At 44.4% G+C, this 18381-nt stretch overlaps 2 protein-coding genes across 8 annotated transcripts in view; both read left to right on the top strand.

Moving 5' to 3' along the window:
• Positions 1-4643, top strand: part of NPAS2 (neuronal PAS domain protein 2) — a 162173-nt gene extending 157530 nt beyond the window's left edge. For all 7 annotated transcript variants that reach the window (XM_053890570.1, XM_019451610.2, XM_019451752.2 and 4 more), the window contains 2 exons: positions 1158-1338; positions 3225-4643. In XM_053890570.1, coding sequence (XP_053746545.1) covers positions 1158-1338; positions 3225-3395 — 352 coding nt within the window. In that variant the 3' untranslated portion in view covers positions 3396-4643. The remainder of the gene's footprint in view (positions 1-1157; positions 1339-3224) is intronic.
• Positions 4644-8836: 4193 nt separating this feature from the next.
• RPL31 (ribosomal protein L31) lies at positions 8837-17428 on the top strand. The gene is made up of 5 exons (XM_019451355.2): positions 8837-8944; positions 9359-9465; positions 15472-15597; positions 16927-17039; positions 17364-17428. Exons 2-5 carry the CDS (start codon positions 9359-9361, stop codon positions 17393-17395), a joined length of 378 nt encoding a protein of 125 aa, XP_019306900.1. The 5' UTR covers positions 8837-8944; the 3' UTR covers positions 17396-17428.
• Positions 17429-18381: the final 953 nt, after the last annotated feature.

Here is an 18381-nt window from a genome sequence, read left to right as displayed (position 1 = left end):
CTTCTTCTGCCTCTTGTTCATAGACCATTATCATCAACACCTTTTCCTTTTCTAATTTTTTAAATTGTGGTAGAATATATATACAACATAAAATTCACCATTTTTACTATCTTTAAGTGGACAGTTCGGTGGCATTCACCATCACCACCATCCATCTCCAGAACTTCTTCATCTTCCCAAACTAAAACTCTGAACCCCATTACACATTAGCTCCCCACTCCCTGTACCCTCCATCCCCACTGGTCTACTTTCTGTCTCTTATGAATCTGACTCCTCTAGGAATCTCATCTAAGTGGAGTCACACAGTATTTGTCCTTTCGCAACTGGCTTACTTCCTTTAGTATTACTTCATGTGCTCTGGATGTGTGAGAATTTACTTCTTTTTTGAGGCTGAATAATATTCCCTTATATTTATATACCGCATTTTGCTTATCCATTCACCCATCGATGGTTACTAGGCTTGCTTCTACTCTTTGGCTACTGTGAATATTGTTGCTACAAACATGAGTGTACAAATATCTGCCTGAGTCCCGCCTTTCGTCTTCTCTTGGGTACATTTCCCGAAGTGACATTGCTGGATTGTGTGGTAATTCTAAGCTTTTTTGAGGAACTGCCGTCTTGTTCTCCAGAGTGGCTGCACCATTTTACATTTCTATCAGTGCACAAAGGTTGCAATTTCTCCATGTCCTCGTCATCACTTATTATTCTGGTGGGTTTGTTTTTTTTTTCCATAATAGCCATTATGATGGCTGTGAAGTAGTCTCTCATTTCGATTTTGATTTGTATTTCCCTAATGACTAAGGATGTTAAGCATTTCTTCTTGTGCTGATTGGCTATCCTTTTGGTATCCTTTTTAAGAGCAATGTTGTTCAAGCCCTTTGCCTATATTTTTAGTCAGGCTGTTTTGTTGTTGTTGAGTTGTAGGATTTTTTTTAATAACCTGGGCATCAGTCCTTCATTAGATATATGATTCGCAAATATTTTTCATTGGTGGCCTTCTCAATCCATGGATAACGTCCTTTGAGGCATCAAAGTTTTCAATTCTGATGAAGTCCAGTCTGTCTGAGGGTCCTTTTGTCGTTGCGTGTGCTGTTGGTGTCACATGAACACCTCTTTCTCAAAAGTCTGTTTTCTCCTTCCCACGTATGACCCAACAGGTATCCGCAGAGCCAGGCCGTGTTTCAAAATGCAGACATGCACACCACCAGCAGCAGCACCTCGCCCCCCGTCCTGCTGATGGGACAGGCGGTGCCTCAGCCCAGCTTCCCCGCCGCCGCCTCCAGGCAGTCACCCCTGCAGCCCGCACAGGCCCCGCAGCAGGCACAGCACTTCCTGCAGGTGGGCACCCCCGCACTCATGCGTGAGGGCACAGGGCCCGGCTCCAAGGCAGAGGCCCGGCAGGCTTTCCCTCCCTTGCTTTCAGGATGGTTCTAGTCCTCAGTTCCGAAATAAGCACCACATAGATTTGCATTTGAATCTTTGCAGTCTATGAAGTTTATAATACTTAAAGTTTATAAAATCCGTACATCTTTAGTATAAGAACTTAGACTCAGCCATTATGCCTCATAGGTCCGTATTTTTATTATAGTGTCCATATTTTTTTTTGCTCTACTTTTAGAGCAAAAATCAGACGCTGACTACTGTGTTTGTCAGACTTGTTAGTGTGTTTATACACAAAGTCTGATACAAATATAAAATTAAACCATGTTTAAAGATACATCAAACTTGCCTGATAAATACAATAATGTGGCATGAATTTGGGGCTTTCCAGGGAAATGTGGGGCACATTTACATGTGGTCACCACTTATTCAAGCAAGTGCCAAATCCACTGGAGCCCGAGAGCCAGTAATTGGAGTTCAGATGGGACAGAAGTGTCTGCTTGGGCTCTGGCCTTCCCTCTGACATATACCCAGAGCGCCTTCCTGCCCCAGCCCTGACCCTGTCCTGTGTACATCCTTCCTGGCCTCCAGCTCCCACCACAGGGCAGGGCATAGCTTTTCTGTCACTCTGCCTACCGTGCTTGGGCACCTTCAAAGCCACAGGAGAGTGTGGTGACTGAGACATTTTAAGGATAGAGGGATAAAGATGAAAGGAGTCACCCTTGAAGGTCTTGAATACAATTTAATTCCAAAGATGCTAAACCATTTGTGATATACCTTTCAAAGTTCTCTGACCTCAAGCATAGTGGGAGCCAACTCTAGACTTAAGTGTGGCATGTCTTGTCATTTTGCAGGACACAGAAGCAATTTTTGGATGGGTTCAGGTGAAGTGAGAAGACAGGGATGGTCTGGGCAGAGTTAGAGGCCTCCTGTGTCTTTCTTCAGCCTTGGCAACAAACATGTTCACAGACACCTGTAACTTCAAGATGTGGTGCTAAGAATACACAGAGCACTTGGGCCTGTTTGCTGCCCTCAGGGGCCTCAGGGTGCATTGTGGGGAGAGGGGATGTCACAGAGAGCTGTCAGATTCTGGGTTAGTGCCAGGTAAGAGCACTGTGCCTGGAGGCCTTTGTGGAGGAAGGACTCGAGTCTGGGGGGGAGGGAGGGGCGGGGCGGCACCTGCTGCAGAGCCGAGGTGTGGATGGAGTGAAAAGACAGGAAGGGACAGTGTTCCAACAAGAGAGACAGCCTGAGCAAAAGTGGAGGGGCAGGTGTGCCTGTGGTGTCCTGGGTTGTTTGGATGGGGGAGATTTCATAGACGAGAATAGTGGGAGATGGGGCTGACCATTCCAAAGTTAGGGTTTGACCAGTTGAAGCTTCTGAGCTTCAAATGAGGATGTTCCCCAGTAGATGCTGGCGAATGGCAGTATTTGGAAGTAGTTACCGAATCAGGGACCATGGTGAAAAGTATGCCGACTGCACGTGTGTTTGGATTCTGCTCTGTCAGTTATCTGCATGTGGTCTCAGGTTCTAACATCCCAAAACATATAGGCCACATGTTCAGGAAACCATTCCCCAAAGCCTAGTCCCTGGCCCACTGGCCCAAAGGAACCCCTAGTGCTCGGCTTCCGAATTCACACCCACCTGGGGGAGCCTCAGGCTCCTTTCTTCCCCACCCACCCTACGCCCAAGGTCCTGCCACCACAAGATCCTGCCCTCCCCCCTCCCAGCCATGGAGGTGAGGCCTGTAGTCTGACCACACCGGCATTACCGCCCCAGCATCTCAGCGGAGGAGTTGCCAAAGCACAGAGGCACCTCTGGAGCCCTTTGTCTCTTCTTTGCAGGTACAGGCACCGACCTCTTTGCACAGTGAGCAGCAGGACTCCCTACTTCTCTCCACCTACTCGCAACCGCCAGGGACCCTGGGCTACCCACCCCCACCCCAGCCCCCACGCCCACCCCGAAGGGTCAGCAGCCTGTCTGAGTCCTCGGGCCTCCAGCAGCCGCCCCGGTAGTGCCCTGGCACCTCAGTCGGGTCACAATCAGCTTTAACCAATGGACGGACAATGGGAGTGGCCACAGGAGTGGGGGAGAGGAGTTTTAAACCCTTGGCTTTTATGCACACTGCATACATTTCAGAACTCCTGGATGGTAACCTTCTCCAGAGCACAGCAGCTGGCATGTGACACATGATCAGAGTACTGGCCGTGTTTCCCTTGCCTGTGTGTTTCTCGGGCACACTCTACAGCCATACTCGGATGGGAACCGAGTGCCCCCGCGTAAGTGTCGTTACTCAGTTGACTTAGCAGGTGGCATGGCTCACTGCGTCCTCCTGAGAGAGCGCACTGGTCCCTCTAGCCGGCTGTGGTCTGTCCACGCTTGCTAGCTGGCCTTCACTGTCTTGACCCTCTTTTCTTTGCATTCGAGAAGCACTGGGTCAGAGATCTGTTGAAGAGAGAGAATAAAGAGATTATTTTTCATTATTTTTAAATGGTTGTTTTTGTTTTAATTTGCACAGCTGCACAGAGGAGATAACTTAGGCACTTTCAGGTTTTAAAAATAATAAGGTCTCCTGACTTCATTTGGAGACCGCAGTAACAAAACCAGCCCACCAATCAGATGGCAGAGCTGGTCATTCTTCACCAGGCTGCAGACCCACACCCTCTGGCCTAAAACCTAATGGAAGGAGGTTCTTCACCCCATGCCCGTTCTGGTGATTATTGTTTCCCCTAAATATAACACTGGACTGTTCCTGTTTACTTGGTTGATTGCAACTACAAAGGCCGACTCAAAGCAAAGCACAATCATGCAGCTGATGTTCCAGAATTCTGTCGGGAACTATGAGACTTTGGAGGAAGAGGTTCCACAAGCCAGACAGGCCTGTGGAGCCCCAGGTCCCCTAGGAGACCCCACCACGCACCGGCCCCTTGAGTCAGAATGCTGCATCTTTCTACAGATCTTTCATGATAAGACCGAGGATTGGATTCTCCTTTTCAAAATGCACTTTGCTTTTTTTGTATGTTTTGTTATGTTGAGATGTTTCTAAAGAAAAAGGTTTTATGTAATTAAAAGACGAAGTGTAGTGAACTGTACAGCTGTTGTAATAATGACCTATTTCTATATAAAATAAAATTGTATGGATTATGTGTAAATTATTTTGTATCTGAGACGCCAGTTCCTTTCCCAAATATAAAAGTATAAAAGTTTTCCTGTGTTTTTCTGTGAGTGGAAATTTTGTAATAAATTAACGAATTTGTACAATTTCCTCTGGAGGCAGTTTCTGTCCCTTGGTATACATGCATGCATACATCTTTTCTTCATTAACATTTTTTTTTAATTTCAAGACATTTCTAAGGATAATCGAAGATATCGAAAAGGTGAAAGCAAGCAATGAATAAATCAGGTTTTTTGAGCTGCAGCATATGCACCAGCCCATCAGGCTCCTGACCTTCATAATTAAAGGTTGCGCCAGAAAAAAAAAACAACAACGGTATAAAGATGACAGCACAACAAACAGAAACAGCAAAAGCCCCTGGAAACATCTCAGCCTTCTAGACATAGGGAATCTGTGGATCTGACGGAGACAATCTGCATCAAAGCAGTCACAACTCATAATTAAACTCACCTGGGCTGGACTTCATGGGCTCCAGCTGCCAACACTTAGATCTATCGGTGATGTGCATGGGGTTTGTGTGTCTGTGTGTGAGAGGTGTGTACACACGTTTTGTTGGTGGGGGGAGATATAACAGAAGCATCTAGGAGACTTCTGCCAACTACAGATATCCCCCCACCTCCCATGAGGCCTCATCACGCTGACATAAGGGTGCCCTGGCACACCATGATTGAGAATCACAGAGATGGCGCTGCTCAGCACAGCCCTTTCCGTAAACATTGGCCCAAGAGAACTAAGTTTCTTTCCTTGTTCCATTGCTGTAGTTCTGTGCGTCTACCTGCCTCCCTGTGACATAGGGGTAGCTCCTCTGTTCCATGGCAAGGATCACTTTTGGTTGGCACAAGAGGCTATGCAAATAAAGTCACCAAAAAAGGAGTTTTATTGTTCACACAGTTGCTGTATTCCCAAAAAAAGGTAAGTCTCAATGTTCTGCATGCTTTAGGATGATTTACTACTCTTTAAAGGAATCAGAAGTGAACCTTCTTTCTAAAATGAGAAGTCTAGGGGTTGCCTGGCTGGCTCAGTCAGTGGAGCATGTGACTCTTGATCTCAGGGACATGAGTTCGAGCTCCATGTTAGGCATGGAGCCTACTTAATAATAAATAAAAGAAAAATGTAGAGGCTGCTTTTAAGGCAAACAGGCTCGAGCAATGGAATATATAGAAAAGGCAAACAGTGGCCCCATGGCTGAATACAGACAAGCCCATCAAGTGACCCACCTCAAAATATCCACTGGCCCTAATTAACCAAAGGGCTACATACAACCAGGCTCAGTTACCAAAAAAGGGGTCATTCCATACCTCACCATACCTCCTCACCTTCCCTCTTTAAAAACAGCCCCCACCGTCTTGTTGCAGACAGCCTCTCTTTTGCTGTCCTGCTTGCAGCTCCCTTGTGGTATATTCAATAAACTTCTATCACCTTTCTGCCTTGGGTAAATTCTTTCACCGCCCATACTGCCAGCCCTGCATAATCCAATCAGGAAAGACACCACATTTAGACACCACAAAAAAGTCTGTGTGAAACTAGATGAACTATTTGGCAATTGAACTGTTTTGTAAATTCGAAGGTTTATACATCTGATTTTTCTGTATTTGTATTTTAATTGGCCGTCAGAATCCTAAATAAAGCAAGATTTTTAATGGAAGCAGCATACTTACTGTACTAGGATTTTCAAGCTGGAAGCCATTGAAAGATGGCAGAGTACAAACCATGTTACTCATTTAATTTAGCATTGCTTAAATTTCATACATGTTGGATAAATCTCTTATTGTGCAACATTTCTTTAAACCCACATAACATCAAAAAAAAGCAAAAAAAATAAATAAACGCACATAACATCAGTGGAAGTTCAATCCTTAAGATTTTGATTCATTTAATTCCACTCTTTAAAAGGTGGTTTTGTAACCCTGTCTTGTTTCCAGAAAAAATCATGACCTTTCTCTTCGGAAAACTGTAAAGCCTTGGCTCGTAAGAAGCGGTTGAGATGTGAACTCTGGAAAACGCAAGCTTTGGAATGCTACTACTGGACAGATCTTCCTTTAGTGCCTTCCTTCTGCACCACCACACCCCTTTCATCTTAACAATCTTTCAGTGGCTTTTCTTAGGAAATCCCATTGGACCTTCCTAAGCACAATCTACCCAAAAAGACCCTTCAGCACTTTAGGGTTTGTTGTCCCCTCGAGACTGGGATCTTCTTCCTTGCTGCCCCTACAGGGAAGCATTCAGATCCTGTCTCATTTTAAGGATTCCCTGGTAATCACTAAAAGTCAAAAGACATGGGAGAGAAACCCAGCTAACAAAGTTTATCTTAAAGGTTTTGGTCTCTGGGAGGCCAGCAGTGACTGGCCTGACCCCTGAGGCTTGAGAGAGAAGAAGCTGGAAGAGCCTGCAGGGCTAAACTGAAACAGGAGAGCCCCCCAGCCAGGCTAATGATTATCAGTCCTTCAGACCAAATGGTTTTTATTGTCTGTTCAACCTTGACTTAAAGCAGCACAGTTGACATCTGAGAGGGCCATTTCGTAGATTTCCACTGGTGGGGTCTATTTGCTTGAAATTTCACGACTTTAGAGATAGGAGAAGATCCTACAATGTTTCAGAGAAAATAAAGCAGATCACCAAGGAGGCCACATGACTTCTCAACAACCACTCTGAAAGAAGACAATGGAGAATACCTTCAAAACAGTGGGGAGAAGTTATTTTCAACCCGAAATTCCATACAAGTCAAAACATTAATAAATTTGAGGGTTGAATAAAAACCTTCAGGTATGTGAGGGCTCAACAACTTTAGCTCCCATCCTCCCTGTCTTAAGAAGCCATTAAATGGTGTGCTCCTGTGAAGAAAGGGAGTTCATTTAGAATAAGGAAAGCACGGATCCATGGATCAAACTGACTGTCTTAGAATCCCCAGATTGGTGATACCCAGTTCCTAAGCCTCTGGGGAGCTCTAGAATCATCCCTCTGGGCGTCTCCTCAGAGCTCCCTATTGTCTCTCACATCATATCTAATCCACTTGTTCAGCTGGACTGCTTACTGCTTCCCCAGTTCCCCTGCCTTTTGATTCCCTTCCTCAGTATGTCTTCTCTCCTAGTCTTTGTGCCCCAAGGGACAACACAGGTAGAAAGCAACCCAGCCCCATACTCAGTCCTTACTCTGTCCTCATCTGGCTCTTTCCCACTCCCCGTTGCTCCAGTAGTGAAACTTGCTAAAATCACTGATACTCTCCTGTTTGGAGAATCTAGTGGGTACATGTTTTTGCCTTCCTTAAACTCTAGCATTTAGAACGTGCTGACCACTTTGGCTTCCTTTTGACTTAGAACATGTTCAACTAAATCTTTTCCTACTGCTCCAATGACTCGTTCCTATTTTCTTCAGCCCCCATCTCTTAAATGTAGTGAGTCTACACCGGTTTTCTCTCTCCAAATCCTCTTGGTTTTACCTACTTGTATCTATAAAATCAGTCTGCTTCTTTCCAATCCCGCTGCAACTGCCTTAGTTCAGAACTCCTTGTCTCTTATGTAAATAACTTCTTCCTACTAGTTTCCTTGCTATGATCTTGCCCACCTGCTCCCAATCTATTCTTCACAACGTAACTGAATTAATTCTAAAACAAATCTGACCATGGCACTGCCCTCCTGATAACTTCAATGATGCATTACTTGTAAAACTGTTGAGTAAGGCCCCACACTACCTCATCTCTCCGCCTAGAGTCTAGGAAGCCCTATTGCTTCAGACGGTTCACCTGCCACGCTCCACTTCTCTGCCGGTCTACCTCCTGCCCATCCTTTCAGCGCAGCACTAGCCTCCCTGCTTTCTGCACCCCCGGCCCACCCATGCATCGGGCCGGACACGACCCTCGGGTGGCTCCACAGTCCAGGACAGTAAGTAAGCACTCCCATTCAGGAGTGTCCTTGCTCGACGAGGGCGCCGCCAGGGCGGCAGCTGTCTCCAATTTCAATGGTACCGCCAGCTAGGTGCGGCGCCACACTCAGGTTCATCAAACGTCGGCCGAATCAACGAGAGAATGGGAAAAACAAATTGGAGTCTTTTTTTCCCGCCCCAGGTCCCATCCAGCTGTGGGCCTGGGCTTTATTTCCTCTGAAGATTTAGGGGCAGAGGCGAGAGACCCTGCCGCACCTCCACAGCGCGGTGGAGGCAACTAGGCTACTAGAAGGCAGACGCCGAGAGCGCGCGGCAGCAACGCGCAGTCTTGGCCCTCCCCGGCTCCGCCCCCAAAGTGTGCTTGCTTTTCCCCGGACGCGCGCCGCTTACGTCGCAGCCTCGCCTCCCTCTTCCACCCACCTCCAGGCGACCCGGAAGTTGTACTTGTGACGCTGCTTTCCCTCTCCCACAATACCTCGCGGTCTTCCTTTCCAACCCGGGCCTGGCAGGGTGAGTGTGGGTGCTGGGTCTCGGCTTCGATAATCTGCTTCCATCCTCGCTGGGGATTGTGCTGACCGGGACCGCGAGATTTTTTCTAAGCCGGTCCAGGACTCCGCTTTTCTCGGGGACGCGAACCCGCGCTGTTTAGTGGGTTTCCGTAGCCTGGGAAGGAGAGTGGCCAGGCTTACGGGAGCCGAGCCTGCAGGGGTTTCTGGGGCACCGGGAGCATCTGAGGGGCACGGCGCTTTGACCGCGGGGAAGCTGACTTGGCTTTGCCAATACCTGGGGTTTCGGGCTTGCCACGACCTTTTGCACCGGCAGCGCCCTGAGGGTGGCAGCGTGAGGCCGGGCTTGGGAGGGAGGGAGGACTTGGGTTTGTGCTGGTCCCATTCTGGTCTGAACTTCCTTGTCGCCTGGGTTTAGATGGCTCCCGCAAAGAAGGGTGGCGAGAAGAAGAAGGGCCGTTCTGCCATCAACGAGGTAGTGACCAGAGAATACACCATCAACATTCACAAGCGCATCCATGGAGTGTGAGTATGTCTGCAGTCGGCCCGATGCCTTGCTGGTTGGGGGCTTCTGAACTCACGCGTCTGGCTGTCACTCTGAGGTCTGTCTAGTTAAAAGCTAAAAATTCGGATCTCTGTTCCATGTCCCCTGTTTAAGGTTTATAGGGTTTAAAGCGTAATCCTGGGAGGTTCGTGATTGGAAACACAAGATTGAATTGTAGTTTCTGGGAGAACCAGTTGGGGGAACTTGGTGATGATAAAATGATTTCACTGGGAGCTTTGTAACTGAATAAACCTGGGCAGGCTAAAGGGTAAAAGATGCATATAGGAAGACAAACTTTTAAATGTCTCTAGACCCCCGTAAAGCTAAGCAATTAACTGGAAAAGGAGTATTCAATCCAGGATGTGGACATTTAGAGGGGATTCTTTTAGTTCCTGACACAAATATGTATTAACTAATCCTGGTTGAGTTGTAATACCAGAAATGAGACTGTTAGACAAGAAAAGAATGTGTCAATAGAGTATTAGGGCAATATGTGTGCAAAGGACACATGGCTGTTGTGGATTTGTGATGTACAAGAATATTGAGAATGATTTTGAATGTTGTAGTTCTTGGGACTTTTTGTCTGTATGGTTTTAAGTTCTTAAGTTTACTGCTAAGAATGGAGACCCAATCCCTTATTGAATACTGTTATTTGGAGTATTTTTTGAAGATACGATATTTGTTAATTTTAAAACATCCACAAACAAGCGCATTCCCCCCCCCCCCCCCACTAGTATGTATGCATATTTTCTATTTGGCTTAATCATATCCTTGTAAGGAGAGACAAAGTAACCTTAAATTGGAAAAAAAAAAAAAAAAAGAATTATTTTGGTTCAGTATCCATAGCCCCAGTTTGCAAAAACTTTTCAAGTAGTTCTGCCAAGGTTTAACCAGATATGATCCTTAAGGCTCAACTTGGACTTACAGTAAATAATTTTTCCTGTATTCTAAAGTTCACAAAATGTTTCTACAGGCAAAAGACACCAAAAGCAAATACAGAAATGAGAAGGTGATTGATCCTAGGTTCAGGCATTGAAGTGATTTTCACACTGATCTTTAAATATAGATAACACTGGGGCGTGCCTGGGTGGCCTGGTCGGTCAAGCATCTGACTTCAGCTCTGGTCATGATCTTGCGGTTCATGAGCTTTCAGGGAGCTTGAGCCCTGCATCAGGCTCCTTGGTGACAGCTCAGAGCCTGTAGCCTGCTTCGGATTCTGTCTCCCTCTCTCTTTGCCCCTCCTTTGCTTATGCTCTGTCTCTCAAAAACACACACACATACACACACACACACACACACACAAATTAGAAATAACGTTGATATGGGACACCTGGGTGGCTCAATCTCATGGTTTGAGTTCGAGCCCCAGATGGGACTCTGCTGACAGCTCAGAGCCTGGAGCCTGCTTCCGAGTCTCTCTCTCTGTCTGTGTGCTTCTCTCTCGCTCTCTCCCTCCCTCCCCCCCCTTCCCCGCTCACACTTTCTCAAAAACAAATGAACATTTAAAAAAAAAGTATTTTAGAAATAACGTTGATACAAGCTGTAAAGTTTCTTGGCTTTTAAGTATTATCTGCTTTCCATTCTGTAGAGTCTGTTGGCAGTATTTCTCAGTAAAAATAAAACAACATTCTAATGTGTGTGGAGCCTGTTAATGCCTAAACACTAATTTTGATTGGCATGTTAGCTATAGCAATCTAGCTAAACACCTGGTCAGATTAAAAGAGTTCCAAAATCAAGACCAAATTTTAATTGGACCGCCTATAAACTTCTACATTGGAGTCCCTTACTTTGCCTCCTGAATGTCTTGCTCTTTTGAGGTCATTCTAAAGTTTCAGTATTAAGCTCCTCAGAGCAATAGAGCAAAGTGGTAGCTAAATTCTTGGGGCAAAGGACACATGGCTGTTGTGGATTTGTGATGTACAAGAATATTGAGAATGATTTTGAATGTTCTAGTTCTTGGGATTTTTTTGTCTGTATGGTTTTTACAGTCTGTGCCTTTTGGAATAACCAACACCTTGTTAACTGGTTTAAGGCAAAGACCCGTACAAATTCTGGTCCCCTTAACCATTCTCTAAAATGGTGGAGTATGACTGACAACCTAGAAACCAGAAACCTGGAGCCATTTTGGCTGAAAGTTGTGGACCAGGGCATGAGAAAAGGTGGCTGTAAGGAGATTTGCATTGTTAGTGAAGAGCTTTTCGGAAGGCCTAAGTGTGTGCAGAAACAAGACCGGAACGTGTGTGTTGTAATATCGACCTCAAAGTATCCGTAAATAGAAGTGAGGTCCCAAACAGACATTCTGTCCCCAAAGCCTCTTTGGCTAGAGAATTCAATAGTAATTGGTCCAGAGAAAAGTAGTGAGTCCTTGTCAAATTGATAGCCCTGCTTCCCATGTCCTAATTTTGTAGGTATGTATATACGTCTTTATTCAGTGAGAAGCACAGTACTCTGGGGTATACCTACAAAATTCTCCTTGACCATTCTTCCAGTCCTCCTCTGCCTGCACACAGGAACATCAGCACCAGAATCTTAATTCAGAGGACTACCTAATGCCAGAGTCATACTAAGTCATTTTAACAGGTTTCTTTGAGAAATTGACTTAGTGTGGTTCTTAGAAGATCAGCACAGAGGCCAGATTCCCCTAATACAGTGATCAGACATCAAAGTTCATGTTTCTCTCTCCCTTTTTAAAGTCACCTTTAATCTTAGATACTTTAAACGCACAAACTAATAGTAAACACATTCATGTAAGGAATACCATATCACTATTCTTTGGATAGATCTTGAAATAGCAGTGGACTTGCAAGGTGATGAGATAATAGTTGGGGTGGGGTACTTGTTCAGTCTTCCTTTGAAACGTTTAGAAATCTTTTTTTTTTCTCCTGCAAGGTCTTTCTCAGAAAATGCAGGCAGTGCAGAAGTAAATGACCAAAACTACAAATCTGTCCTTGTAGGATACTAGCACTTTTGTTGCAGGAAGATGTCCTCTCAGTTCATGAGGAGCATCCAGATCAGAACCAAAGTGACTCTCAGTGCTGGTGTTCCATTCAAAGCAGATCAGCCTCCGAATCGTCTGATGGTGGAGATCCTGATACCGGCTATAATGCTATACTGGGGGCACACAAGTCAGTAGAGGCCAGAGAAGGAATTTGAAGAGTCTGAGAGATTTTTGTTCTTTTTCCTTATTAGGCTGGAATTCTGAACCACCCCTTCCAAGGCTCTTAATTGAGGGAGATGATTATACTTTAGTTGAGGCCAACAGACCTGTCTTGGAGTATTCCTTTGTTTGCCTGAAGTAGGCTCTTTCACTGTAATGTGATGTGGTCACATTAATATTAAAAATGCCTGATGGAGAAGTATGTTTGGTTTAACAAGTGGAATATAGTATTACTTGGTTTTTTCATCTACTGTAACTCTGGATGCCTGGGATAGTCCCCATTCCATAATTAATAACAGGAGCCATCACAGAAAGATTGTGCATAAGTGGGATTATTGCCACACCTACATTTCTCCTGTATTCCACAGTGCCATTGGGGCAATCTCTGAGATTTGTTGAAGGCACTGGGGTTTTTTGTTGCTTTTTAATTTTTTTTTTTTTTCCCAACATTCATTTTTGAGAAAGCAGAGTGTGAGTGGGGGAGGGGCAGAGAGAGAGGGAGACACAGAATCTGAAGCAGGCTCCAGGCTCTTGAGCTGTCAGCACAGAGCCTGACCTGGGGCTCAAACTCAAACCTTGAGATGACCTGAGCCAGTCAGACACTTAACCAACTGAGCCACCCAAGTGCCCTGAAATCCAGTGCCTTTTTGTATTGATGCTTCTTGGGAATAACCACATTTCCTTCCCCTCACCCCTTTATTTGGGACATTCATACATTTGTTTGGGAGAATATCAAGCACTTGACTATATTAGGCACAGTCCTGGGCTCTGCAGATTCATTGGGAAAGCAAAGACCCTGTCCTTCTAGTTTACTTTAGTAAGAGATTAAGATTCAAAATGGTAAAAAGCGCCCGGTGAAAAGTCAGTCCTCTGTGAAAGTGCGTGCTGTTTTAAAGGCCACACAGATGATGGAACATTTGAAAAGTGTAGGTGTGAATCAAGTTCTTCAGGCAATTTATGCTTTGTTCTAAAACCCCCAAGTGAAGACCTGAATCCTTATTCATTTCTCAGTGCCTGCTTGATAAGTAACAATTGACAGTTCATTGTTCATTCTTCTGTGGGAGTGCTTTATTATTTTTTTACATCCAAAGATTCCACAGTCTTGTTCTTTTCTTATTTCTCCTCTAGCTGCTAACCTTGTGGTACCTCCTCACATCCTCTTAATCCTCCTTTCATCATCCTCTTAATGTTGAAGAGCCCCAGGACTCTGTCTGTCTTCTATCTATGCTGGGTAATAGTAACTGGTCTCAGGGCCACATATATCCAATTACTATTGGCTTGGGTATTTATTCACATGTCCCAAACCAAGCTCCTAATCATCGTCATGCCTAACTTTCCCATTCCTCTCGAGGCTTTTCCCCCTTTCAGTCATTGTCAGGTGAGCATGTCCTATTGGTCCTGCCTGCCACATTTGGACCAGTTGCCCTGGTCCCACCACCATTTCTCTCACTTAAATGGTTACAGTTAGCCTTGCTCAGATTCCACATGAGGTGGCCACTTACTTTCTTAATCATACCAGTAGCTGGGGTGTGTGTGTGTGTGTGTGTGTGTGTGTGGGTGTGTGTGTGTGTGTGTGTGTTTTGCTTTTTTTTTCCTTCTGCCTGAATGCTTTTCTCACAGATACCTAAATTGCTGTTCTCATGATCTGCAGATCTAGACTCTAGTATCTTCTTGGCCATCTTATTTAAACCTGCATTCCCTTTCCCTAATGTTCCCTCTTTTTTTCCCTGGTTTATTTTTTCTCTGTGGTACTTGATACCATCTCTTTTACTCCATATTTCACCTACATATAGCAGTTGTACCTACTGCTGTTATTTCAGGCACCTTTTATTTCTAGATGGTCAGGTGTTTACATGAATGAACTGAACTTGCTTGATGGGTTCTAGAAATAGCAAGGAAGCTAAGTGAGGGTGGAGCAAAGGGAGCAGGGGAGATGGTACAGGGGTCATCTTTCCATTTAGGTATGGAAAATCACTGAAGGTTTTAGCAGAATTAAGTCAATCTACCATGCTCTGTATGTTATATTGGATTGCATAAAATTCACTTCCATCTAACAAGTGAAGCGCCTATTAATGCGCCAGGGCCTGCATTGGGTTATAGAGGTGAATGGTTGACATGGCCCCTTCTCTGAGCTTCAGTCGTAGGTGGTGGGGCACCTTTTTAGACTTGGGTCTCTGCTCCCGTTTGAAATGGCCTTCACTTCCAAATGCTTGGCCATTTCAGTGTGTAGTAAAGTTTTGCTTTTTCAACACTTTTTTATTTAAAAGCATGAAATTTAGATGAATTTGTGTGTCCTCATATGAACAACAGGTTAATAATATCTAACTCCGTTGAAACAGACATGAGTTAATGACCATGCCTGACACATGCTAAGAGCTCCAAGAATTGACTGTGGTTTTCATATCTCTCAAGAGGAAATGTTTAGTTTCCAAAAACATGCCATGTCTTAAGATATGACAAATAATGTATACTTTGATCTGAGAACACTTTTAGTTTTATAATCCATGTATTTTATGTTCCAAGTATATCCTGTTCTTTGATTTTGCTGGGCAGATGGTATTAGAGCATAGGGTGTTTTATCAGGAAAGAATTGTGTGTGTGTTAGCATTTCTTAGGATCATATGCAGAGCTCTTATCCCACATCATTGAAAGTAGATTGTGCATTTTCTGTTTCCCATGTATAACACTAGTTTTTGGGCATTGCACACTGCGGGGAAAGAGGATTATTATTGCCTTAAGGCTTTGGTTTAGATTTGTTTCGTGAAAACGGGACATCATATGTTACATATTTCATTTAATTTTCTACTTATTTATTTTCTTTGAATCTCAGGGGTTTCAAGAAGCGTGCCCCTCGGGCACTCAAAGAGATCCGGAAATTTGCTATGAAGGAGATGGGAACCCCAGATGTGCGCATCGACACCAGGCTCAACAAAGCTGTCTGGGCCAAAGGAATAAGGTGCTACAGTTATCTATGTTATAAGATGAACTTTTACAATTACACTAGCTTAACCAACTCTGCGCAGTCTATGTAGGTTCAGTGGAAGTATTTCTTTAAAATGTGATGATGACTCAAAGGGTGGGGTGGCATCTGCAAGGAAGTCCTTTGATGTGGTATTTGAACTGAGACCTAGATGATGAAAGAGCCAGCAGTGTTGGGGTCAGGTAAGAGCATTGCACAAAGAGCACACTTGGTGTGAGCTGGAACAGGTTGGTGAAGATGGGAGTACAGATGGTAAAGTGACTTGAACAGTAAGTGAAGATGGAGAGTTAGGAAGGGAACAGACTATGTGGCATTTTGTTGTTTATGGCAAAGAGTTTGGTTCTATCTTCTAGACATAATGGGAAACCTATGGCACAGTGGTTTTCAGCAGTAGGCAGTTCTGGTGTCACTACTACAGGTTGCCACAGGTCAAGGGCTCTGCTAAATATCCCACAGTGCACAAGGCAGCACCCCTGCAATTATCCAACCCAATTGTCAATAGTGCCAAGCCCTCCTTATAAGCAGGACAGTGGTTTTTGCTGTGGAGGATGATATAAGGTGCTGGAGTAGACCAGCTAAAGGGAATGGTGCTGGTGTGGATCTAGGTGATTATTAAGGCTAGAGCAGGGTGAGGGAGCGGTCTGCATCTGGTGTTAAGGGAATGACAGAGGGACCTGAGATTCAGCCCTGCAGTTGCTGTCATTGAGCATTCTGGTAGAGAAGATATGTCTAATAAAGGAGTGTCCAAAGAGGTTCATTGAGATGATGGGGGGAAGGGAGCACAAAAGCCAAGAAGAGTCCTGAGGTTTGGATTGCTTCAGAATGCTTCATGGCCTCAGACCAGTAAAAGGAGATAGTCTGCTGTAATGCTGCTAAGGTTGGGTGAGAGGAGAGGGTTGTGTGCATAAGGTAGGGAAACTGAACAGTTACTAGTCTTCTGTGTTGAATGTGTCCATCAGTGTTTGGTGTTTCTCCAAATTTACATTGAACATAGACAAATCCTATAATTAAGATTTGGGTGTTGGTAAGAGGGAAAAGATCTAGCATGTTTGGATCCATGTTTCAGCGTAGGTTGAGTGTCAGTGGTTGCTGCCTGCTGAGACAGACGTACATCCTGAGACCATAGCATTTAATGTCCACCTTGTGGGTATTTCTTTTCCAGGGAACTGCTGTCTACTTGTAGTGCCTGATCAGATTGAGATAAAGGATAGAACACAGATGAGGGGATAGGAGGTGTTAGTACCAGTGGCAGTTATTTTCTTGATAGGAGGCATTGACTTAGCAGCATGTTTATATCTTTATTAGGAATGTTCCATACCGTATCCGTGTGCGGCTGTCCAGAAAACGTAACGAGGATGAGGATTCACCAAACAAGCTCTATACATTGGTTACCTATGTACCTGTCACCACTTTTAAAAGTAAGTTGAAATCCCATAAAGCTGCTGGAATTAGAAAGGCAGCCTTAGCCCTTTTAGAACCTGAATTCATCTGTCCCAACAGATACTTAATTATGCACCTATGTGCCCTGCATCCTTCTTATAGGGAAATGGGTAACAGGCATAATAGTCACTGTAAACCTTTGTGTCATGGTGTGGGAAATTGCAGGAAGATACAAAACAGGTCCATAGCTGGGTTGTAAAAAGGTCATGTAATACTGGCCTCCACCCTTCAAGAGAAGGTTTTGGAATGTTAAAGTGTGAGGTGTGAGGATGGAAATTGACTGACTCTCCCTCCTTTTGCAGATCTACAGACTGTTAATGTGGATGAGAACTAATTGCTGATTGTCAAATAAAGGTATAAAACTGCCTTTCTGTTTGGTTTTCCCTTTCTAGTTGCCATGTACAGTTGACTCTTGAACAGTGTAGAGTTAGGGGTACCAGTTCCCACAAAGTCAAGTACCCAAAACTTAATAGACTTACCAATGAAGTAAGCTAGAAGGAAAAATGTCAAACTAAATCAAGAGAAAATAAATTTACAGTGCTCTGTCAAAAAAAAAAAAGTCCACATGTAGGGGTGCTGGGTGGCTTAGTAGGTTAAGTGTCTGACTTCAGCTCAGGTCATTATCTCGCGGTTTGGTGGGTTCAAGTCTTGCGTCGGGCTCTGTGCTGTGTTTCCCTCTCTCTCTGCCCCTCCCCCCTCACACTCTCAAAAACAAACATTAAAAGAAGAAATCCACATATAAACGGACCTATGCTGTTCAAGAGTCAACTGAAATATCTTTATGCAGTTGCCAGTTACATAGGATTGCTTGGAGAGCTTTTCCTATAGGGTATGCCTGTGCCCCTTCTCCCCAACACCTGGGGTCTGAGTATCTGGGTAGAGTAGAGCCTAAGCAGGTTTTAAAAGTGATTCTGAAGTGCATCGTGGCCTAGGAAAACCTTTTTAGGTTATCTGGGGGACATTGGGGGTATACGTAATTCTAAGAAAGATTTTTCTAGAGACTGGCATGTAGAACTCAATCGCCATTGGCCACTTTACATATTTTAACATCTTTAAATGATGGAAATATCTTAATATATTTGATAGTAGCTTAAACTATTTTTTAATATAATTAAGCTGTTTGTATTGAGTATACCTTCAAAAGGTATAGAATAGTAATTGATTTTTGATGGATTAAGCCAGATTAAGGCTTTTATATACAGATCATGTTATACCTACAGCTCACTTGTTTGTAATGGCCCCCTGAAGTATTTTTAATCCCCATTTATGTGGAACCGAAGCTCAGGTAAAGTTTACCGTTACAGTAATAAAATCCACTAA

The sequence above is a fragment of the Panthera pardus genome, unplaced genomic scaffold (assembly GCF_024362965.1).
Source record: "Panthera pardus isolate Hobbes unplaced genomic scaffold, ASM2436296v1 HiC_scaffold_25, whole genome shotgun sequence".
NCBI lineage: Eukaryota > Metazoa > Chordata > Mammalia > Carnivora > Felidae > Panthera > Panthera pardus.
Note: the sequence above shows the minus strand (reverse complement) of the source record. Positions and strands in the feature narration are given on the sequence as shown.